This window comes from Python bivittatus, unplaced genomic scaffold, assembly GCF_059951505.1.
Source record: "Python bivittatus isolate LINGU-HERP-01145 unplaced genomic scaffold, Pbiv_v1 ctg000700_np1212, whole genome shotgun sequence".
NCBI classification, from domain to species: Eukaryota; Metazoa; Chordata; class Lepidosauria; order Squamata; family Pythonidae; genus Python; species Python bivittatus.
The window spans coordinates 87,228,072-87,253,895 of NW_028277098.1; the positions used below are offsets into that span (position 1 = coordinate 87,228,072).

The window sequence follows — 25,824 nt, forward strand, 5'->3', positions numbered from 1 at the left end:
ATTATTTTGTCTCTGGTATTTATTTTCTGTATACAGACACATTAATTGTGTTTTTAATGTCACATCTTTAAACCAAATGTTCCTCTAATTTGGAGCAGACCAGCATCATCTTGTAGTCTGCACAGGACCTTATATTTTTCTTCATATTTTTCTAATGAAGGTTCTTTAAAGATATTATTGCTGATTTGAACAGCTCTATAATTTCATCTCTTCCATCGGTGAATGTTTTTATGTCATAACTTAAAATTAAGAAATAATTTCTACATTCTCCTTTTTCTTTTTTGTAAAAGAAAGTTTGATTTATGTAGTTCTTGTGAGATTGGTGTATTTCCCAAAGGGGAGGGGGAAGAAGGGCTAATTTTTATAACTGGAAGACACTGCATCAAGGCCAAGAGGTGGCTGTATAAAATGTATTTCATTCCTCCCTCCCTCTCTCTCCCTCTCTCTCTCTCTCTTCCTTTTTAATTTGCCAGAAAAGCAAGATAGGTTATGGAGCTCTATCTCTGTCACAAGCTAGGCTTAGGAGAAGGATGCCACAGGAGGCAACCTCCTAGAAGATAGGTGGTGTCAGCAGGAACTACCAAGCCTCTACATCAAAGCAGAAAAAGAAGCTAAGATATGCAGACCCTGAAGGCTTCTGGGAGAAGAGGTTTGAAATCCCAACCTTTCAGTCTACAGGTTCAGTTGTGCTGCTATAGATACTGATACCCAAAATATGCTCAAAGTTGTTCTTTCTCAATACTGAAGTAAAAAATTGGGAATTGTTCATTTGTCAAATTAACAGATTTTAACAAATTTATTTGTTTTATTTTATTAATTTATTAAACTTTAGTAACTGACATTTTGACTTAGTAACAAATTCAGGAGAATTGGTGCCACAATGCTTGTTTGAGATATTTGTAAACCAGTCACAGCAAATGTTTGCCATTAGCAGAAATGAAGATGAAATTAGATAACTTCCTGAGAGCAGTCAGAATTCAGTATTATAGATTAATATTAGCCATCAAACATCTTATGACTTTTAATAAATAGTTTCATTTGCTCATTTCTGATCTTTACCATTTTGCTTCTTCTAAAGATGGTCCTAAACATCAAAGACATTGACAGGCCTTCATCTGCCTGTGTAGCAGTAGCTATGAGTCAAGGAGGAACCACAACTCACAGACCTGTTCCTTTAAGTGGAAAGTGATCCATTTTAGACTTACAATCATTATAGCCTGCATATATATACCTCTTGTTACTTTGGCATTTTTCTTCTGGAAAATAAAGAACTTTGCTCTCTAATGGCTGCAGTTCTTTAAGCTCCCCTGTCAAATACACTCACTCCAAGAAAGAAAACCCATATACTTGTCTGCCAGTGAATATGCTGACATTGTCAGATAAGTGATTCTGTGATTGTTACTGAAAAGTTATTCTATTCGTTCTTTTCTAAGAAGCTATCGATCGAAATAATATCTCCACTTCTGTGAAATTTTAAGAAAATAAATCACTCTGAAGTAAGCAGTGTTAAGTCTAATCATAAAATCTCTTCTTTGTGATGTTGACGCATATTATTCTCCGATAAGTTTGTTGGTCCAAGCAATAAGGAACTGAATAAATGCCGGATATGTCAGGAAAAATATAAAAGTAAATTGAATGGTGTGAGGACACTTTGCTGCAGTCATTAAGGAGTTCTAGTCCTGCCTTAGGCACAAAGCCAGCTGGGTGACCTTGGGCCAGTCACTCTCTCTCAGCCTGAGGAAGCGGGCAATGGCAAACCACTTCCAAAAAAACCTTGCCGAGAAAACTGCAGGGACTTGTCCAGGCAGTCACCAGGAATCAACACTAACTTGAAGGTGCACACACACAACACAAATTGAATGAGTTACTTATGAAGTGTACAGGGTAAAAGAAGAAGCAATGGAGTCAAGAATGAATGGATGCTGAATGAATGTGGGTTAATAAAGATGAGTGACCGGTACAAAAGAAGTATGTTGAGGTGTGAGGGTTGAATAAAAAGCAATAATACTTCCAATGTTATAAGTAGCCAAGAGAGGGCACCACTGAGGCACTAGAAGAACTCACATGTTCTTTATCATCTGTTCTTTCTCTCCAGTTGGCAGGAAGTTGCTGTGAGAAAAGGTTGTATTGCTATTGTTTGTGAAATGGAAGCCTGCAGTGAGTACTCATCAGTGCCCTTTAAGCAACAGACTGGAATTGAATTTTTGAGTGGGGAAGGAGTGACTCCAACTGAAATTCATCACTGAATGCAAGTTGTTTATGGTGATGACTGTGACGATGACATGAGTACTGTGCATACTAGGCACATGTAAAGATGGTGAACCAGGAAGAACTGATTTATGTGATCAAGAACAAAGTGCACAGCCTGTGACAACAACTGACTCATGTGAGAAAAGTTGATGAGTTGATTAAGGATAATCAGCGGATCATTCAAAGGGAGATTACTGTCAAGCTTGACATTTCAAAGGAATGCTTGGGTCATATTATTGATATTCTTCAATAGTGGAAGTTTTGTGCAAAATGGATTCCTTGCATACTGATGACAGAGATGAAAGTTTCAAGAGTTGAAATTTGCTTGCAATCATTGCATGCTATGAGAATGAAGGTGACAAATTTCTTCACTGCATTATGACAGCTGACAAAACATGGGCTCATCATTATGATCCAGAAATGAAGTGTCAGAGCCATAAGTATCATTACAAAGCTTCACCTTTAGAAAAAATATTCGAAACCCAGGCTTTTTAGGGACACCAATAGTGTTATTCACATGGATTTCTTTGAAACTTGCACCACTATCAACCCAATGCTACATTGCAACACTCAAAACAGATTAAGCAGAATTTGGAAGCACTAGAAGGAAATTTTGCTGCAACATGAAACACAATGACTTGCACTTCATGAGCCATCCAAGAAACAATAGAAAAGTTGGATCTCACTGTCTTACCCAACTCCTCATACAGGCTACGGTTTGGTGCTATGTGACTTCCACCTTTTCCCAAATTTGAAGGAGAACCTTTGTGGGTATTTGACTCAAATGAAGAGGTGGAAGGGACTATCGGGATCTGGTTGAAGAGGCAAAGTATGGGTTATCTCATGACAACTTTAAGAAGCTTGTCCAGGCAGTGATTGATGGCAATGATGTGGAGAAGTAAATGCAAAAGAGATCACTTCAAGGAATACTTTCCTGTTTCATTGATTTAAATAACCTTATTTAAACTAAAGTTATGGAGGCAGAAGCCAGTCTTTTTATTGAATTTATTTATTTTTATTTATTTATATTTATGTAGCCATCCATCTCACACAAGGGGACTCTGGGCAGCATACAACAATTAAAAAATAAATACATAAAAACAAACATAAAAAACTGTAAAAAACCGTAAAAACACACAAAATAGGAGGGGATAAAATTAATAAGGGAGCCATCATAAAATCTCCCCAATCCCCTGGGCCCCAGGCCTGATCACATAGCCAGGTCTTGAGGGACTTGCAGAATGTTAAGAGGGATGGAGCTAATCTCACTTCTGAGGGAAGAAGATTCCACAAGGTGGGTGCCACAGCAGAGAAGGACCGCCTCCTGGGACCCGCCAAATGTAATTCTCTGGCAGACAGGATCTACAGCAGACTTCTTTGCCAGATCTGATGGGACGGGTAGATGTAATCGGGGAGAGACGGTCCCTCAGGTAACCCAGCTCCATGCCATGAAGGGCTTTAAAGGTCAAAACCAGCACCTTGAATTGGACCCGGAAGCAAATTGGCAACCAGTGCAGCTCACAAAGCAGAGGTGTAACATGCACCACCCTAGGGGCACACATAACTGCTCAAGCCACTGCATTTTGCACCAGCTGAAGCTTCTGGATACTCTTCAAGGGCAGCCCCATGTAGAGCGCATCCTTATAGTTTGGTCCTACACAGAGCATGAAAGATTGAATTGTGAAACAAATATATGAAGAAATTTGAGTAGGTTGAAAGGGATAGGAAAAGTCATAAACTGAGTGGAGTCAATGAGGTCCTCAAAGAGAGAGGGATAGAGATGAGAAGAAAAGCAATTGTAGGACATGATCTATGGATGTAGCGGAGCAGGATTAGTTTTGCAGGTTTCAAAGGAATGGAATAGTATAGCGAATTGTGTTGGTACAAACTAGATTTAGTTAGATCAGGGTTCCTCAACCTCAGCAACTTTTAAGATGGGTGGACTTCAACTCCCAGAATTCCCCATCCCAGCATGCTGGCTGGGGAATTCTGGGAGTTGAAGTCCACCCATCTTATGATTGCTGAGGTTGAAGAACCCTGAGTTAGACTGCATTTTTCTTTTCTGTTATCTCATACATTTACAGTTCCTTTGCTCCCTACTTCTTACTCTTTTCTCTTCTTTGCATAATGGTTTTCCCAAAAGGGAATAACATGATGAGGATATATATGTATGTGGAGTATTGCACTGAGACAGGAATAACTCTTGCAATAAGACCTGTATTTATATAAAATTTCCCTTGCAAAAATCTTCATGCTCTGCCAGGCTCGTAGTTTCTACCATCTGTAGAAAATGACATTTTCAAATTTGATGAATTGATTCCTGTTATCGCAAATGCTTATGGCAGAAATCTCACCTCTCAAAACACACGAATAACACTAAGCTGCAACCCCATAACCTCCGAATTCAGTACAGCTTGTTCTGAATCAGCATTACAAAATTGTACTGAACAGCCTGGCTGCAACAATGATGCCTTTAACACTTACACAACAGGCAGCAGTTGCGGCTGTCCCACCATTCTATGGAGGAGAACAGAGGGAAAGTGCATCTGTTGTACTTCTGCCTGTCATGTAGCAATTTAAAAAATACTCTTGACAACGAGGAAGCAGCAGAATGAGAGATGAAATTACCCCACGTTAGGAGGTAATACCATCTGTGTTTGCTTGCCAACTTTTCTGATTACTTATAAAGCAGATGTACACACACACACGTATGCAGGTATATATGTTTAGATATAGAGCAGAGAGGGCCAGGACCAAACTAAATTTGATTCGATTTGTTGTTTTACTGTATGTCTGTTCCACACTTAGTTGTAAGTGCATAATAAAACTCCTGCTCTTAGGATCCTATAGAGGACGCTTGGATTCAATTGCAACGTCGCCGACCTATCCAACATTTATTTCTTTAAAACTTTTATACAACATTTCCCATAAAATATCCCGAAGCAGTTCAAGTTTTAAGACGGTCGTCAAAACCATTAATGTAAAACGTTCAGAAACAGGGGAGAGAAGAGGATTTGGGAAGGAGAAATCTCACACAAAGGCGAGGTGCTGGGTGTAAAGCGGGGCTTCGGGGGTCCGGCGGGTCTCCTCCTGAGGCACCGGAGGCGGCGACCTCTGCGGGCCGAGACCCCCGGCTTCCCACGGCGCATTTCTGAGCCCCGCTCGCTAGGAGGAGCTCCGGCTTCGTCCGCGGAAAGCCAGGCACCCGGAGGAGCCGCTTCCGAGCCGGCCGCCGCGACTGCGAAGCTGCGCCAGCGGGAGCGGCAGCGGCAGCGGCAGCGGCAGCGGGACCGGCGCGGGGGGCTGCCGGCTCTGGCACGGCCTGCGGGCCGAGAGAAGGCGCGCGGCTGCCATGAGCCAGGCGGCCGCCGACGGGGAAGCGGCTGCCTCCCACGGGCGCCCCTCGCCGCCCGCTGCCTCCTCCTCCGCCGCCTTCCCCGCCGCGGCCGGCTGGGCGGCGGAGCAGCCCGGAGACGACGCGGACAACGGGGAGCCCCGGAGGAAGGCGGCGGCGGCGGCGGCCGGAGCGGAGGAGACGGAGGCCGGCGGGGCTCGGCCGCTCGCTTGCCGCCTGACCCCTGAGGCCGGGGAGGAGGTACGGGTGGGGCTGCTGGGGGTCGCCGGCTGGAGCGAAGCATTGCAAGGCGGTCCCCCCAGATCGGGAGGCATCCTAGGGGTTTGTGGGTGCCCCGTGCCCCTGGGGGGTGCTTGGGAAGGGAAGGAGCCTGTGGGCGGCTGTGTTCCCACGACCCTCCGAATCCCGGACTAGTTTACCGCGTTTTCTCTTAGCGTGTTGTCCAAACTTAGCCCGTGTGCCTAATGCGTGGTTCCGTGAGTTGTGCAAATCCAGGACACTGAGTTCATTGAGTCAACCATGGGCTACTGCGTCGTAGGGACACAGCTCAGTGCTAGGATACGAAACTGGGGGCCAGCCTCCCTCCCGCCCTCTCTCCCTCTCGGCCTGGGGACGTGGAAGGCTCCTCCGCAATCGAAGAAAGTGTCCCATGATAGTGTAACACACCCTTTAGCTCCGTGCCACTCTGCGGTTTGTCTCATTCTGGGTGTGCCTTCTGCTTCTTCTATATGAATTCTGTTTAGGGATCACCTTACGTCTTGAAGCAGGTATTCCACCGTGCAGTTGTAACATCCCTGTATAACAATTTAAAAAGATCCAGTAAAATATATATATAGATATAGATATAGATATAGATAGATAGATAGATAGATAGATAGATAGATAGATAGATAGATAGATAGATAGATAGATAGAGATTAGGTGCAAGGAGAAGATATTACCTGTTGGTCCTCCAGGATCTTTCACTGGTGTTTCGATGCTCCCATCCACGACATCCTTGGGGCTCATTTAGCTGGAATTGTCTTGCACACTTTTTTCTTATGCTGTTTCCCGTTTTTAGAGATCAGTCGTACAGGAGATTCTGTACAGAGTACCACAAGTTTGTCTTCTGTTTCTGCTCCTGTTCAGTACTTAAATAAAACAGAAAGTCACCAAGCGGAGATTTGGGCAAAACTACCATCATTATTGTGAGGGCGCATAGCACTACTTGGTCTGTAAATATGTCATCGGGAAATTAATGTTGAGATGGAATTGGCCCCATCCCTGGAGGTTGCAAGGGGTTCAGGTTACATCATATCTACACTGCACTTAATGTTCATACTCAATTTAAAATAACGATATTAGTATCTAAACAATTAAACGATTTGGTACCAAGCATTATTTGCATCCATATGGGCTCATTTGTCCATTGTTAGCAGCAACTGGCACAAGGAACAAGCCATTGTTACATGATGCACCTTCCTTACAGAGTTCATGTTCTGCCAAATTTTAGATAATTAAAAAAAAAACAGGTTAAAAAAAACTTTTTTCCAAGCTGGTTTTTGTTAAAAAGGCTGTTCAAGTTGTTATGCTAAAATTATTTTTAGTTGGCTGACTTTCTGAATATTTGAACTGTGAATATTGTACTATTAGCATCCAAATGTATTTTAGTTGGTTGAATTTGTGGATATTTCAATTGCAAATTTTGCATTATTAGCATCCAGTTTTATACATTTAAAAAAATTTATTTGAAGAGTGCCATATAAGTGAATGAGTGAATATAAAAATCCACTACCCAAATTAATGAGCAAGTCCATTAATAAAATATGGTACTCAAATTATACTTCTTCCCTCACACACACAAATAAGAATTTCTTCATGCATTACAGCTTAATTAAGGATTTTCAGTGCATATGGTTGCAATGCTGTATATTGGAAGTGATCTCTTTTGAACATAGCACAACGTTTCCTTTTTTTATTTTTTATTTTTATTTTGGTGTTTTAGTTGACTCCTGGTGACTGCCTGGACAAATCCAAGCAGTTTTCTTGGCCACATTTTTGGAAGTGGTTTGCCATTGCCTTCTTTCTAGCTGGCTTTGTGCGTAGGGAGGACTACACCTCACGGTCTCCCGCTTTCTAGCCTGGCGCCTTAACTGCTGCACCAAACTGGCTGTCTGTACTAAGCTTACTGCTGAGTAAATAAAGAAATATTTTGTAAACTCTGCAAAGGGACAGACACCAAAATGAGTACAACATTTGGAGAACTCTCATCAGGAGGGTTGAATGGATTGTTAAGATTTGCATGAATCAGAAGCATTGTGATTATAGAGAGTAATTTGGTGCGTATGTATCTTCAAAACAAATATAAGCAAATATATAACACATGCAAATTTTCCAGTTTTAAATTTTGTAAAGTAATACTTTTGTAATTTGCTATGATTTGCAGCTCTTGTAAACAAAGGGGTTTCATAAGTTTCTTGAAATCTGTATATATATAATTATATAATTGGAAGGAATGAGAAAAAGAGGATAACCAGCAGAAGGTAGATGAACTCATTTACAGTGGTGATGTGTGCACTGTTAGAAGCCCTGAAAGACCAAGTTAGGGACAGATCATCATGGAGAAAATCTATGTGGTTGCTAAGAGTTGACACCAACTTGATGGCACATAAATCAAAATCAAATGTATATAATATTAATTCAGATTAAATTGCAATTTTCCTAACAACCCTTATATATTGTTTAAAGTAATAGTGTTAATAAAAAGAAAAGTATGTGAGAGAAGTTAGACACACATGATTAGTGAAATGGAAACAGTCCTTTTCCCATACCTTTAAGAGGTAGCGTATGTGTCTATGAATAATGCATATGAGGGTCATCCAAAACAACTGACATGAGAAAGAATAGACAGAATTTATACTGTTAAACATTTAATAATGGAATTCTGACATTGTTAATATTTTTAAATATAACTTTACACTGTATTGCCAAGGGTGTCTAGCAAACAGATCCTTGCTCTCCAGCAGTCTAGTTTCAACAGGTTACATTACTCTGAAACTTAGGTTCAGTTGAATAAGGAATGGCAGAATTACTTGTTTAAGCAGGGATGCTCCATGCTTGCAGCCCACTTAACAGCCCGCTAGCAGTCTTCTGAGTCACTCACAACCCCCTGAAGTGGATGATATTTTTTGCATTGCGGGGGGGGGGGATTTTAAGTGGTAAAATGGGTGCCTTATTTGCAGGGGCTTCATCTTAAAAAAATCCAACCCCCCAGTTTCACTCACCCAGTCTTGGCCCCATCCACTTTTGGAACTATGACCTTTGTCATGCTTCACAAAGTCCATTGCAGTCCTCGAGGCAGTGGAAGTCGTACGCTGCTGCTTAAACCAAAGTCTTCTCCAGTCTGATAGTGTCCAATACAGTTGGATACCAATAGTGGATGTGAACAGTTTGATTAGCTGAATGAGCTTGTTCTACACTTTTCCTCTCTAAATTTGTCACTGTGACTTGGTTCACAGAGTAGATATATTTGTTATCTGTTACTTACTAATAATTTTCCCATAATAAGTTAGTGAATTTGAGCTGACACCTCATGAAGAGACACCTCAGATGTTTAAATGTGTGCGTGTCTGTGTGTTTATATTCAAGGAATTATCCCCCTGAACACTGTTAGGAGAAAGATGAATAATGAATTAGAGACTCAATTTTCTCTTACTTTGTTTTTGTAATATCAATACTGTTTTATGTGCTCAGATTGGCCCAAGGAAAGAACATGTCAGGTTTGTTGTTGCTAATCCTTAAGAGTCAATGTTGTCTACTACTGTATGGTGGTTGACATGCTTACTTTTGTAATGTTAATTATTTATGATTGTGAAATAATGGCTACTAAACTTGCATGCCTCAGCTAATACAAAACAATCTAGCATAACTATTTTTTGAACATGTCTGTTATTTCCCATCATGCCCCATTCAAAGCAAAATATGAGATTTCACAAGCTTAACTAGCTTGGGTAGGTTTAGATATTTTATAATTAACTACACGATCTTGGCCATGTTTATGTTGAAATAAACCATCTATAAATAGAATTCTTTCATGGTAAATGGGTTATATGAACACGTTTGTGAGTTCATCAGGAGGCTAACTTTACTTTTCAATACAAATAGTATTGCAAACTAACTGTATTCAAGTAGATTTATTGCTCAGCACTTAAAAGTGTGTGTTATACTAGACATAGCTTTTATCTAATTGCCATAATTGTATGGAAAGTTCACACAGTGTAACGATGTGTTACAGTGTTCCTGTAGATACCGTGAGAGTTTCATGTTGGCATAGCCGCCAATTGAAGTTAAGAATTAGATCAAGATGGCAAAGTAGGAGAGAATAGATGAAAATTTTCACTTGGGAGGCTATATTCATGTTCCCACTCAGCTGTGAAGGTCATTGTGTAGTACACTGAGTAGTACATAAGGCAAGAATAATGGGAAAATTTGCCCCATACCTAAAGGACACTTCACACATGGATGAAACTTCATTTGAAATGATCAAGTGGGTGGACAGTTTTGATTTATCCATAATAATAAGGTGGATGGCTGTATGTCAGTCAGGGCAGTAACATTAATTCATTTAAAAAAATAATCTCGCAGTTTTAGACAGCAACAGAAAGTAAAAAGTAAAGCCTCCTTTGAGGTGCCTACATGGACGTGGACATGATTTCTGGGAATGATTTATCATTTCTTCAAGATTATTTCACTTCCCAATCTAGTCTACAATCTTGGGAGTTCCTGGTAATTTCCAGTCAAGGGCTAACTAGGTCTGGTATTGCTTAACCAAGTGAAAGAAAAGTGAACATATAAAGCCTTAGGCACAAGAGTTTTATTTCTTATTTATATTGCTGATGGTAGGTGAATCCAAAATGATTCTTTCAGTTAGGGATGCAAAATAATTTTGCTGTGGGTTCCACTGAGAGTGGTATTTGTGTGTCTGCTTCCACCAGGCAAATGGAACCTAGGTAGTGTTTGTCTTTCAGCAAAAATAGGCAGAAAACCTGTATATGAAAAGAAGGTACATTATATTACTGAAAGTGATATACAAATAATGGTAGGCAGTCAGAAATTACACTGACGAAATGTGTGTTGAAGAAACCTGTATTGGAAAGTTGTTTGTCAAAGAACAAAAAGATAAATTATTAAAATGTAAATTGTTCAAAAAATTAACTACTACTTAAATCAGAGAAAGAATATTGTTAGGAAATATTGTGAATGTAAGTAGGTATGACATTTTCTGTGGATTTTTAGAGTGGAGTTCTGCCATACTAACGTGAATAGCAAAGTGGATTTTAGCTGGTCTGCTTAGTCTCATTACGGAGTATAGAACTCTTCTGTTTTTAATTCTTCCTTGAAAAAAATTCCGTGCTTTTTTCTCCAAGTTATCAATGTAATTGATAACTTGGAGAAAAAAGCTGTAATCTGTAATCTGAATAAATTTGTGCCTACCACAGTAATTCTTTAATCGGAATTCATGGGTGTGTACACTGGGGACAAGGAGGGCAGGTGATATCATGTCAGTTTCGATGTCACTGTAGAAATGGTACAAATTCCATATGGAACATCATTTGTGACTGACACAAATCACATCATTCAGATCATTTGCTTTACAATGAGCAACTGAACTTTTCAGTGTTACTTTTTCCTTGAATTATATTAGAAGCTTTCTCCATATATATTCTGCCTTTAATTTCTTCTTGTTTGGTGTAATGAGTTCCTCACAGTGGCGTGGCAATAATTATTTTCATTTTAACAGAAGAAAGTGATAATTGAAATCCCATGGAGTCAAAAATGAAATCTGACATAGGAACACTTAATTCATGACATTTCTGAACAGAAATTTTGAGAAAATATTCTACAGGGAGCTTATCTATCAGAATGGCATTGCCAGATAATATAGCACCATATTGTGCTACCTGGAAACATTATTTTATGTCGCTTCTGCCTGATTTTAGGAAAGCACTGCAGAATTTAAGGACCTGCCCTGAAGAAGCAGTCTTTCAGTTTTCTCCAACCTGGTGCCCTTCAGAAGACTCCTGTTGGACCAGAACACTCATCATCCCAATCAGCCTGACAACCATACTAATGTGTATTTCTTTTTAATGTTCATTGAGTGCCACTACCAGTTGTATAGCAGATGTACTGCACATAAACACTGCTTGTTGAGATTTAGGGTTTATTCGTATAACTTTATTTTTAATTTATGTTTTTCATTTGGTGTTCATTTATTATAAGGTTTATGCTGCCCATATAACTAGACTCTGAGTGGTGTAGAAAAACAAAACAATAAAAAGTAACCAATGAAATAAAACATAATGCCCCCAATAATGCCCCCCAATTATATAAAACATATAAAAGAGGAAACGACAGCCATCTAGATACTATTAAGTTTTGGAAGCCTCCCAGAATAAAATTCCTAATTAACTAACAAGTATCGCCTTGCTTCTGAAAAACTTGACATTCTCTAGTTGCCAATGCTAGAAATTATGATGGAACAATATTTTGTTTTTTCACATTTTGAATTCATTTCAGACTTTGTATATTCTTTGTTTCATTATATCTATTTCTTATGTTGCATTCCCAATTTAGATATGGATGTGTGTTAGAGGACTGATTAAAGATTTTTTCCCCTCGGATACTGGAGTAGACTTACAGATGTTTATTTTCAATTACTTTTCTTAAAGGTCTTCTATTCTGGTTCCTACATGCAAGGTTTTCAAACCATTTTATTTAATCTGTATAGCAGAATTCGTAGTGCTTCAGTTGATGATTTCCTGTATTGTAGTAACACCCAGCTAATACTGGTTGATCTCAAAGCTAAGCATCATTGATCCTGATTAGTACTTGGATGGAAGAGTAGCTGGAAAATCCTTGGGTTACAGTATAGACTAGACCAGTGTTTTTCAAACTTGGCAATTTTAAGATGTGTGGACTTCAATTCCCAGAATTCCCCAGCCAGTGATGGCTGGGGAATTTTAGAAGTTGGTCCACACATCTTAAAGTTGCCAAGTTTGAAAAACACTGGGCTAGACCATGTAGTTGAAAAGTATCCTGAAAAAAGACAGTGGTAAACTGCTTCCATATTGCTCTAAAAAAAAACTACGTGAAGTTGTCTTTGTAGAAGCCATGAGAGTCTTTTCGGCACCAGTGTACTCTGCTTTGTCAAAGTTTGTATGTAATTTAATGTTATAAAAAATGTCTACTGCTTGGCATATTTCCTCAGAGGTTCAGTTTTATTTAGTGGAGATTATGCCCAAATAAGTATACATACTATGTTCTGTGAATTTTAGCCCACTATCCATCTGAAATCTCAGTGGGAGTATCAGTTTAAATCTCTTTTTTAAATAAACAAGATGAATTATTGAAAAAAACTCTGCTCAAGTCTTTATGTATGTCCTTGTTTGTGTTCTGTGCTGGTTCAAAAGTATCAGAAGACAATTCTTGACTTTTGAGCTATGTCATAGATTTGTCTCCATGCTTCACTAGACTCTTATAATTTAAATTCCACTAAGAGTTTATTTAAATGTCACAGACTTGTGCAAAGCCCTTATTGACAAGAACTTAATGTGTATTTATACTATTTATTATTGTGTTCATTTTCTAAATTGCATGCAGTATATGCACAATATAATAGCTTGGTGATTGCAGGGCTACCAAGAAGACAATGGGTGTGAGTGAAAAATTGTCCTCTGTAAAGAGTTCCTAAACATCCTGCCTGTGTGTAGAAAGGCCACCAGAGGAAATAAGGAGAGCATGATGTAATGTTTATGTAAGGCCTATTCCTTGAAATATTAGAAGAGACAATTTCAAGTGATAGTCAGTGACCTAAAAAGTTAAATATAAATATAACTCTGATAATAGGAATTACTTAAGTGTTTTAAAGATAGTGTTGATCTTTACAGAAATTCAGATATATGTGTAAAGACAGTATATGTACTGAAACACAGGAGAAAGCAAAACCAATATATAATTTTGGAATCTTAATTTTTGACAAAGTAGAAATTGTATAATAGTGATAAAGTAAGGGAGGAAGACATTTTTAGAACAAATAGAGGTGATGACACAGAAATCAAGGATATGACATGGGTGTTTCACACATAATTCTAACCAAGATTTTCTAAAACATGGTTTGTTGAGTAAGTGATAGTGATCTGGCTGGCACATAACCCATAATGGATGATATTACACATGGCACTAAGCTAAAAGTACACAAACTGTTTTAAAGGCACTGTTTGTTTTGAAAAAAACAATACTTAATGGAGTATCTAGTTATACTAGGAGTATCTCTTTTAATTCACTTCATATACCTAATATTTTGACTTTTTAATGGCGCTTGGACATTAACTTTGAATAATCTTTCTTAACTTGATCCACAAAGGCAGCAGGTTGGAGAAGACCACCATAAGATAATGGATCCCATAACATCTTAAACAGACTTCTGAGCACCAGATTTAGAGAAAGTGTTGCTGTTCTATAAATAATGTATCCTAATTCCAAATTTCTGCCAGGCCAAAGGAAAGAAGAGGTTTGAAATTTGCAGCAGTTTCTGTCACTTTCCTTTCCAAAACATGAAGTAATTGGAAAACTATGATTTTACTGTGGAATATGTTACACGTTCTTTGAAATGGCATTATGAATGAAATGACAAGTGTTAAAAATTTAACCATGTATTTCAAGTTCACTCAAAGACCATTTTATTCAAATTCCAGTAATCATTGTAAAGTGGGGAAGTTGTTTTGAACAGGTTCTTAGATGGTGAGCTTCATCACCTTCAATGGGCTTTCACAAACAAAATGCTTTCTGCAAGGATGGTCTGTTGCTACATTATTGGAAAGGGTCCAAGCAACAAAATTTTGCATGCTTATCATCAAGAGAAAACATGGAAAATCAAGTTTGCAAACATAGCATTTTTTTTTGAAAATTGTATTTTGTATGTAGGTGCATATAATTTAATCTGAAATAGAAAAAAATCATTGTGTTTAACTGTCAGAATTTAAAGTTTTTATGTAAGTCGGGTCATTCAACTTCGTTTGGGATACAGAGGATGTTCAGAGGGTTGTCTCACTATTTCGCAGAGGCAGTAAATTTAAGTTATCTCTTTATTTTCAGATGAAAGAAGTAGAAGAATGTATAGAAGAGATGTTAATAAGACTGGATGAGTTCTGTGGAATGACTGATATGGTATGTGTTTAGTTCAGCTTCTGTAGACCTTGGAGAATATAAATACTTCCTCTATGTTGTCTCCTCTGGAGGCCATCTTGAGAGTGATTTAGAAACAGCAGCTCAGGCTGCAGTGAGCTGTGTGGGAAGAGGGAGCTATTTCTCTCTCCTCTCTCTCAACACGCACGCACGCGTGCACACACACACACACGCTCATGTTCTTCCTAAGGCAGCCATCTTGATAACAACCTTCTCTGAAATGGTTTTTATTACTGAGAACAGTGATGGTTGAGCCACAAGGTGGCACCATGGTGCACAAATACTTGCGGGCCTAGACAAGTGCTCTTTGCTTGTAAAGTTTATGTGCACCATTCCTACCTGCATGCATAAACACAATAAGGAGCTCTGCTGTTCTCACAAATATCTCTTTGTGGCTATTTGAATACTGTATGAAAGATTCCCCATGTTAGTTCTAGAGGGAAAATCTGCATACTCTCCCCTAGATTTCCCCTTTGTATTTCAGTGGAGGATAAAACCTAATGCCATGAAGTTGATAGCTGCCCAAAGATCATCTTGGAAAGGGATTGTGGACTTTTATTCGAGGGCCAAAAAACATATTCCCAAGAGGTCCACTGATCTTGTGTCATGATAATTGACTACTTTGCAACTGATGATTTAAAATGTGGATATTGATACAGTCCTGCTGATATCATCAGGGCATATTCAGCATAACTGGACATGGTTGTTCTTTGCAGCATCTTTAACCAATGCTTTGCATTGCAATGATTTGTGGACCCTTTTTAATCATTGCATTCTGACTCATAATAAGTAAAGTGTGGTATGCATCAGCTTAGTCTAGAAAGCCATGCTTAACAGTTCTTCCAAAGAACATCAGCGATTTGTCAAGTATGTAGTGCAACTTCAAAGGGTAGCTTAGCTTTCCTAAGAATACATAGGCTGTTTTCATAGGTATTCAGATTCTACCATTTCAGATTTTTCTGTTCAAGTGGCAACCAACAAAATGTTTAAGGTTACTTTCCTAGGAATTATCTCTATTGAATTCAAGGATACAGGTTTCTCCATAGATAGTGGTAGATTTGTGCTATTGGTTTCTTTGTTGTATTATTATTATTATTTTACAGAACTAACGTTCTCTACTATGACTAAAAAGGGGAAAAAACCCCGAGAAAATTACCCTTTTTTAGCCTGTCTCACCTTGTAACTTTTTTGATGTTGTTTTCTTTGCTGTCTCTTGCACTCAAGGGACAGGAAACTATTTTTATTTTGTTTTTATTGATTTTTAAGATGTTACTGTCCTCAGTTCAAAATATCCAGAGCTGTTAACAGTAATAGTTAAACACAATAAGAGCATCAAATACAGCAGGAAAAAGAAGTAATAAAAGCTTAGAACTCAAAAATAACATGGGTGCCAGATGAGTCTTTTTTACATGGACAGTGCCTTTGCTTATATTAAGTTTTTAAAAAGGATACATTTTGTTCTACTGAGATTTTTTGACGACTTAAACAATCAAAAATCACTTAGATAGGCTCAATAAATGTTCAGATTACCCAGAAAAAAATTTATCTAGTCTCTTTTATAGCAAAGAGGATCAACTAATTCTTCATTTGATCCTCATTAATTTATTTTATGCATTTATTTATTTATATTTCAAATTTGTCACTGCCCATCTCACTGCAGAGTGACTTGGAAGACTTAGTAGACAAAGTGAAACCAGTGAGGGCTTTGGGGAAGAATAGCAAATAATGCTGATGTAGTCAAAAGCATATCTTAAACTTGAAAGAAGCAGATTTTAATAAATTCAAAAGTATAATTCAACGGGAGGAGAAGCTCATGGAGAAAGACCCCGGGTGTGTGTGTGCAAAAAAGTAATAATATAATCACAATTACAAATAATTCCAATGATGAAAGGAAGTGGAAAACAACAGAAGCAGCCACTGAGCCTATAAAAAACAATGGTTTAATATGTCATTACATTGGTAGAGTTGTTTTTTGTTATTATTTTATTCTGCCTTTTTTATATTTGGTCAGTTCAAGGCAGCAAACATACCTAATACTCTTGCCTCCTATTTCCCCCACAACAACTCCTCTTTGTGTTGTGGTAATTACAGAGGAATTATGTTTGGAAACCATATTTGGCTGTTACATTTTCTTTTGCATGGATGTAAGAAGTAAAACATTGCAATTTTCCAAAAGGAGCTATAGTGAGTCTGCATGTTGTGTTAAGTTTAATCGTTAATGTGGTCCTAAGGGGATTTAGACAGGGACTTACCTGTGTCCCAAAAAAAAGGTGCTTTTTCAGCAAAGACGTACATAATAAAGAAACTAAATATTTGCTGCACGTTTCTTTCCTCATAAAGTTCCAGAGAGAAAAAGGAATTCCCTAGGAGAGGGGAAGCTAAGCCTAGTTGAGCCTGGTTAATATGGAATGGAAATCTCCAGGGAATGCCAGGGCTGTAGGCTGGATTGGGACATTGAATAAGCATTCTGAGGGAAGGCAGTGGCAAACCATTTCCATACGGCTGATGAGAAAACAATATGGACACGTCTATGAAGTCACCAGGAATTGAGCTTCACCTGAAAGATACTTTACCTTTTGTGGTAAGATGATGTAGACCAGGGTTTTTCAACCTCAGCAACTTTAAGATGTGTGGACTTCAACTCCCAGAATTCCCCAGCCAGCCATGCTGGCTGGGGAATTCTGGGAGTTGAAGTCCACACATCTTAAAGTTGATAAGGTTGAGAAACCCCAATGTAGACTATGAATTGGAGGGACAACAGTTCTTAAACTGTATCTTCAGGCCCTTTCAAATCTTTGTTCAGGCACGAAGAAAGTTACATGCATCAAGGTAAAACTTTTCTTTTGTTTACCTTGCTTACCATGTTTACAACAATCAGCCTTTTCTATTGATTCTATTGATTCTCCTATTCGCAAATGCCAATTATTTGTTTGTTTGTTATTATGTGCTGGTTCTACTTTAGAGTTTCTGATGGTATGTTTCCAAAATATATCAACCGTTCTTTGTTCTCTGTTTTGCTGTTCTCCGGCCAAAAAATGGGCATCTCTCTCTTGTACCAATTACTTGTTTTTATCGTCAGAGAATGGCTGCTCCTGTAGTAGTGTAGTGTTTCCTTTCATGGTTTACAGGTGAGGAATATATTCCTTCACTTTTCTTCCAGTAGCATTTTTAATTTCTTTTTGCTATTATGTTCATCATCAACAAGCAAACTTCACTGTCTTGTCTTTAGACATTTTGAGGGTCAATTTGTAACCCCACCTAGCTAATTGTATTTTTCTGTTGCAGCAAATACAGCAAAATATCAGAGTTTGTTATCATATACATTTTAATGGATTATGTTTCTGCGTTGGCAATGATGCCAAGATACAAGTTAGGCTGGATACAAAATAGAAATGATAGCTTTCTCCAGTTGTACTTTTGTTGGCTTAAAAACATTATTCTGCAAATTTTTCATTGGAGTTTTGAAGTTACCTACTTTTTGAGTTATCTGCTTCTCAGATAAAGTGCACTTAACCACTATGGAAGCATGTCCCGACAACATCTTTTTTCTGCCATGTCTTGTGCTGGTTAATGACCATAATAAAGGTTTTCAGTTTTTCAGTTCTGCCATGTCATCATGACATTGCCTCCAACTTGTTTCCATCTTGTACGTAAGACGTCTTAAGTTATCCTTAGCTATACTGGTGTTAAAGTAGTATTTTTCCTCTTAACCTGAGCATCCAACAGCAGCTTCAAGGTGTGTAAAATCTGTTACTCTTCACTAACTGTTACATCAAAGGCTTTGTCAGGTAATCAGTAATGGACAAGAACAGAGTAGTACCTATTGACCTTTTCAGCCTGGTATGGGCATGTCCTCTCCCTTGAGTGCCTGTCAAGCCTTGTTTGCTGCCATTCTGCTGTTGTCTCCTAAAGAATTGGAGCCAGCCGTGCTGTGCCAGCAGTCTCTCAGAATTATGCAATACAGTACTATAACACTATGTTTCTCAACTGACAGTGCTGTAGGTATCCTAACTCTTTGGCTATTGCTGATTTTAATGCAAGGCTGAAAAAGCAAAACAGTGGAATGATGGGTACAACTCTTCCTGCCACTCACTCCCAAGAATAGAGCAATCTGGAAGTTGACATGTGTTGCCCTGAAAAAGCAGAGAAAAGGAAGAAAAGTCTTAAGTAGAAGCATTGCTTCTGAGCATCCTTTGTGATTTCAATATGTTTTTTAGCTTTATTCAGCTAGGATGACAACAGTATGGGGTGCAGAGGAAGAGCACAGGAAGGAGCCTAGCGCAGGAAATGTAGCCAGAATCCTGGAGCCAGACCCACCCCATTCCCGCTCCAATTCTGCAGTTGGAGGATGCGTTGTCAGCTAATTGGCGATAGGCAGAAGAGGGAGTATAGCAAAGCCAGAACAGATATCAAAGAATTGTTCTTCTCCTAACATGCTGCACATGGAAAAGCAGAACAGCACCACTGGCAGTGAATCAAAGCAGATGATAGGCATGATAGGGATCAGCAGTGGAGGAAGAAATGTATATATTCTTGCAGCCTTAAGCTAAAGTATGACACATTTTGTGGCTTACATAGTATGTAGACCTAGTAGTTGGTAAGGGAACAGCTGCCACTATAGCATAATTGAGGATAGCTGTAGCCTGAACAGATCCTAGAAAGGAGTCTACTGATGTATTCATCTATATTGAATTTTCTGAAGGAAAATGTTTGGCACTATTTCATACATAAAATGATATTGCATGTATTTTTATACAGTATATTGAATGAAATATGTTTTTGTATTTATTGACAGTGCTTTCTGATACATATTTTTTCTTGTCTGTGCAGATTAGGAGTGATACATCCAAGCTCTTGGAAGAGATGATTCCACTTATTAAGGCCAAAGTTTCAGAAATGAACAATGTCTATACAAAAGTGGATAAACTAGAGGTTCGTTGCTTACATTAAGTAAGGTTGGACCAGAAACGTATACTTTTGAGTAGTTTCAGTTCTGTTGAAGTATTTAAAAAGGTTCTTACTATTATCAGAATACTGGTGAAAAAAGTAATGAACAGATCTTTTATTAGAATTCACCAAAAGCAAACGTAAATAACGTAATATATACCAATCACACTGATCCCTTTTGGGTAAGTAACACTGTGCGCCATACTATACAACACCACACAGACATGGATTGAGAAATAAGAAGACAAAGAAATTAAGAGTTAAGAAAAGGAAACTAAAGTAGCTAACTCTAGTTTCACCATTCACTGTATCTCTTTGTAGCTTTCTATCCTTGCAAACCATTCTTGGTTCCACCACATCTCTATCTTACTACTATCTTGTGCCATTTAATGTTCTCACATCTGCCTTTTTGAAGGTCTCAGTTCAATTCAAGAGGACTTTTTCAGTCTTCCACTTTCTGTGAGTCCACTGACTCTTCATATGTTTGTTTTGTGATTCAGTCCTCATTCATTCTTTCTATATGTTCAAGACACATCAATGTAGTTCTTTCATGCTGGTCACTCATTTTTGTATTCATTTAGCACCCAATCATTCTTTACCCTATCTCATCTTGCTTTATCACATATGTTTCTTAATTACCCCATGCCCATTGCAGTCGATTTACTTTTATGTTTCTCCTGTCATATCCAACTCTTACGTAACACAGGGGGTGCACTCATTTTTGCTTATTTTGACAACCATTCACTTTCTGCAAGAGATCATACATTAACCACTATTTTTTCTCAGTGTTTAACATACATTAAAATTTCTCCATTCTCCCACCCTTAGTAAGCATTATACTAAAGTATGCAAATTCATTTACTTACTCTAATTTTTCACCATTTATGAATAACTTGTGATTGTTCACTCAGTTTTCTGTATCAAACTTGATCTTTGATACATTAAATTTTAGATCCATACTCTTTGTTACATCCAGTTCCAGCAAATCATTCAAGCCCTTAGCTAACAACATGGCATTATCTGCATAGAAAAGTACTTGCATATTGACATCCCCACTAATATAGTTGTGACATTGCTCTAATGCTGGAAAAGGTGGAAAGAAAGGGAAGAAAAGGATAACCAACAGCAAGGTGGATAGACTCAGTTACAGTGGTGATGAATGCACCATTAGAAGACCTGAAAGACCAGGTTAAGGACAGATTGTCATGGCAAAAATCTGTCTACTTTGTCACTAAGAGTCAACAGGAACTTGATAGCACATTCAATCACTAAAAACATGCCTTCTCCATTTATCCATCAAAAAGTTAACCAAGGAGACATCACACATCCTTTTCTTAGTCCTCGTTCATGGTTATCCTTTTCCTAAGTGTTTCACTTAAGCTTTCTTTACATCGTATAACACTCTTATCTAGCAACAGGCCTTCAATTCCACATTTGTCTCTTACTTTCCACAATTCAAGGGTACTCACTTTATTATACAGTTTCTTTAAATCAACAAACATATAAAGAATTGTCTTGCATTCCTACAGTTCCTAATGACCTGCTGAAGATCAAAAATCAGATCTCTTCTCCTCTTCTATCAATTAGAATTTTGCTGGACACCTTCCAGTCATACTTAATTACCTAACCCCTTTGTAGTTGTTGCATTCATTCTTGTTACTTTTCCCTTTCTCTAAATGCTGTCTTTAAACAAGCCACATAGCTACTCCATAAACAAACTACTACCATATGTTAATATTTCTCCAATTAGACCATCTGCACCTATAACTATACACATTTTCAGCATCCTTACAACATTTATGACTTCCTCTTCTTGAACATTTTCTCTTAAATACTAACATTGCATTTGTTTCTGTTCTACTGTTTGACAGTCACTATAATTCCCTCACTTCAGTATCATCCCAAATAATTCCATTATTTTTATTCATTTGTTCCTTGTTTAGCTGTTTTCACCTACTTCCAAAGGAATTGCTTATTGGCATCAAAATTCTGCTACATTTTTTCAGCCCTTTTAATCTTAACCACTCCTTGCTTTCTGTAACTACATTCTTTGCAGTTCTCTTTTCCTCTAAATACACATTCTGTTTATATATTTTTACTCATTCTCATTTTTGCAGCAACCATTTTCTTATACACATTTTTTCTTATCCAAGTCTTTTCACTTTTTCATTGTACTAAGCATTGTTCTTCATACTTTGTATTTGCATAATTCCACATATTTCTGTAGCACCCTGTAATTTCTTATTTATTTATTAAATTTGTAAACTGAGTTGTTGGTAGTTGGGTGGCATACAAACTTAAATAATAATAGTAACAATAGTAACAATAGTGACAGGAGGAGGAGGAGGAGGAGGAGGAAGAAGAAGAGAAGGGGGAGGGGGACGGGGAGACAAAAAAGTCTGGATAGTGGACATTGCAATACTTGGAGACAACACAATAGAAGAGAAAGAACTGGAGAAAATCACAAAATATAAAGACCTGCAAATAGAAGTAGAATGACAATGGCAAAATAAAGCAAAGAATGTACCTTGTTATAGGTGCCTTGAGTGCAATCCCAAAATATCTGGAGCACCAATTGAACACCATCGGCATTGACAAAATCACCACCAGTCAATTGCAAAAGGCAGCTTTACTTGGAACATTCTGTGACGATACCTTTAACACCATCAAACAACAACATCTGCCTATCCCAGGTCCTTGGGAAGGACTTGATAGGTGGATGGAAATGCCAAATCCAGTCTAAAAATCTGGTTGACTGTGTGACCAACAATAATAATAAATTTCACTCTGTTTGAAATGACTTACCTCCATTTTCTATTTATTTCTCTGGGAAATCAATTCTTTAATTAATTCTTTTAAGTACAGCCAAAACTCAGTTTTACCCCAAATCTGCTCACATTGTTCTATACAAGCCAGGATCTGTAATCTTCATGCTATTAAGCCAGCATAATATCAGCATAACACTAAGAGGTCCATGCAGTATATTGACACACATTTAGTGTATTCAGAAAATAATAAACTCTTCTGGAGGCCAATTATAACTGAATTATTATGCTACGTTATAAGCTTTTTATATGCCGTCAGTATAATTCTTCATTATGATTTTATATTTTGTTTTTTCAGATAGAAGGAAATCATGAGCAATTTTAAAAAATACTTTTAAAAACTACTCTCCTGACTTTCTGTGTTATGTGTATCCAGTCTACTAAGTGAATCTCTGTTCAGATCTGAAAGATTTATTAGTTGGTAATAAGGGAATATGGCCCAATATATACCATTCATAAAGGATACAAGGGAGTATCTGGGAGAGAGGTGTGGATTTCTTTTCTTTTTTCTTTTAATCATATTTAAGACATAACTAGCTTGAGAAAACGAGACTAGCACAAACTGTAGTTTACATCATGGATTTTTCCATTTATTTTTTTTTAGTTACTAATAACAAACAGAAGAGGGATCGGTATTGCTTCAGTCTATTGGTCATATGTCATACATAATTTCAGTATGACTATCACATGCAAACAGATATTCCAGTTGCTGAAAAAAACAACGTAACTTTGGAAAAGTCTTTTCAAAATTAGGATATCAGACCAATAATCTTGTTGACTTAATCTGTTTCTGCCTCTTAGGCATTTGTGAAAATGGCTGGACATCATGTTTCTTTCCTAGAAGAACAAATTCTCCAAGCAGAGAAGGCTCATGCTGGTTTCCCCTCTTCTGTGCAGAAGCTGCTTGGGTCAGTGGCTTTCCCTTTATTTAAAAAAGTAAGTAGGAAAAATTTTTAGACGTGGGAAAAAGCAGCTTTGAACAATACTTCCTCTGTCATTTTTCCAAAAAGGATTCCTTTTCTGCCATAGATAATTATTTTCTGTTAGGGGAGCCTTTCACAGATGATTCAGAACTGTATTTTGAGACCCTGCCCCAAAGCTTCTGACAGTTTATTTGTACAGGTTCGCTTCGTCTGCACCTAGAACACAGAGAAAGGGCGTTTCTATTCCTTATATCACCATTTGAATTTAAGTTCACAGCAGTTCCTGAACTAGGACCTTGGGTTATCCTGATCATTTTGAATACAGAAACTAAAATTGTTTGAAAGGTTTAAGTAACCGCATTGTGTGAATTTGAGTATTTATTTGTTGGATTTATATCCTGCTTTTCCTCCACAAGCAGCAGAAATAGCCCTCCTTCAGTTATTTCACCAGAACAAGCCTGTGGGCTGTGAGCAACTGACTGGCCCTCCCAGTGAACCTCCATGTCTGAGGTGGACTTGAACCCCAGTCCTGGTTCAGTGCTTTTTCCATTATACCATATTGGTATTCAGTTCATCCTACACTGCATCCTCCTTCTTTGATCGGACAAATATTCCAGTGAGTAAGGAGACAGGCAGTGAGGAGGGAACCTTGGGTATGGTTTATTATTTAATTTATTTGTATCCTAGCTTTTATATAAAGAAAGTCTTCAAATGATGGGGAAAAAAACAGTAGAAACTTAATAGTAAGATTAATAAATGTCCAAAAATCTGCCAAATAAACAATCCAGTGGATAAAGTTCAAAAACTCTTAATATTACAAGGAGTGAAGGACAGGATATACTTTCCTGGCTCCATAAAGAAAGGAAATGCATGAAGTGAATGTATCTAGAGCAGGGTTTCTCAGCCTTGGCAACTTTCTGATGGGTGGACTTCAACTCCCAGAATTCTGCAGCCAGCCTTGCTGGCTTATATTTATATAATATTATATATTTATTTATTATATTTATTATATATAATAAAATATAATATATATATTATATTTTATATAAAATACAGTAAAAATAGAATAAAAACCAAACACTCTTGTCACTCTTGGCGTATGAACATTTAAAATGGTCTTACAGTTTTAGTTTTATTGCTTGAGTTATATTCGGACAACAATTTCATATAGTTTCAGAACAATACCTACCACTAGAAGTTGGAAAGTAAAGCTGCATCTAGAAAATAAAAATAAAATCTCTGTATTGGCTACATATTTGAACAAGAACATCCAAAATGTTCTTGTTCTGCCTTTGTCTATCATATCAACTTTCATACATGGTAAAAATAACAGAAATACTTTCTATAAATTTATACAGAGTTCTAATAAATAAGTATGATGGATAGATTAATGCGGGAGAGAACAGCAAAGAAAGCACATGCTATTGCAAATGTTTTGCAAATGATACGTGAGGGTGTCTTAGGAGTAATAGGTATATAGTGAATGAACAAAGAGCATATTACATTAACATTATTGTTTAAAATATTTATTGTTATCTAATGTTCCCTGTTTGTCACCTTTCTTTCTTTTATACCCAGATATTTAAGTATGGATTTATGAATCAACACTATCATTTTAGGTTCATGGTTCATTTTTTTCCCCTGACTCTGTTTTCACACCAATAGTAAATAGTTGCAGAAGGGGTCATCACTCCCTCTATTGCCCCCAGCCCCCACCCCCAAGTTTTTGTTTTATAGTTCAGGAGGGATACCCATCCATTAAAGATGTCAAATTATGCATAAATAAGGAGAGCTTTCTTTCTCTCTTGCCCCACGAAGGAAAAAAATGAAGTACTTCTTCATGATGCACACATTTCAGTTATAGAATTTGCAGCCCAAAGCTGCAATGATTGCCAGCAAGTTTAGATGGGTTTATTCAAAGGCTATAAACAACAAAGTTGACTGGAACCAGCATTGCAAGCTGCTAGAAGAGGACTGCATGAAGGGCCACATCAGGAATGCATTTGCGCAAGTCAAAAGGATTTGAACACCATTTACTGCTCATAAAAACATCATCAGAAACAAGCAAGGGAAAGAACTGTCTGACCAACAGGGTGTCAAGAACAGATGGTGAGAATATACAGATATGCCAGCAGCAGAGAGGCCCAGTATCCTCAGGATGATGAGGGAAGGGAAGCAGAAATAGAACCAGCCATCCTTCAGGAAGAAGTCATGTGGGCAGTGAGCCAACTGCCAAAAAAGAAGGCCCCAGGTGTTGATACCATCTCTGCAGAATTGCTGTGGCCTGTGCCATCCACAACCA

The 25,824-nt window shown here is 37.9% G+C and overlaps 1 protein-coding gene across 1 annotated transcript in view; it reads left to right on the top strand.

The window, feature by feature from the left end:
* Nucleotides 1–5,439: 5,439 nt before the first annotated feature.
* The window catches only part of BCAS4 (breast carcinoma amplified sequence 4), a 41,065-nt gene continuing 20,680 nt past the window's right edge, over nucleotides 5,440–25,824 (top strand). Inside the window, exons 1-4 of the mRNA XM_007432853.3 lie at nucleotides 5,440–5,845; nucleotides 14,738–14,809; nucleotides 19,658–19,759; nucleotides 23,401–23,535. Of these exons, the coding sequence (XP_007432915.2) occupies nucleotides 5,603–5,845; nucleotides 14,738–14,809; nucleotides 19,658–19,759; nucleotides 23,401–23,535 (552 nt within the window). The 5' untranslated portion in view covers nucleotides 5,440–5,602. The remainder of the gene's footprint in view (nucleotides 5,846–14,737; nucleotides 14,810–19,657; nucleotides 19,760–23,400; nucleotides 23,536–25,824) is intronic.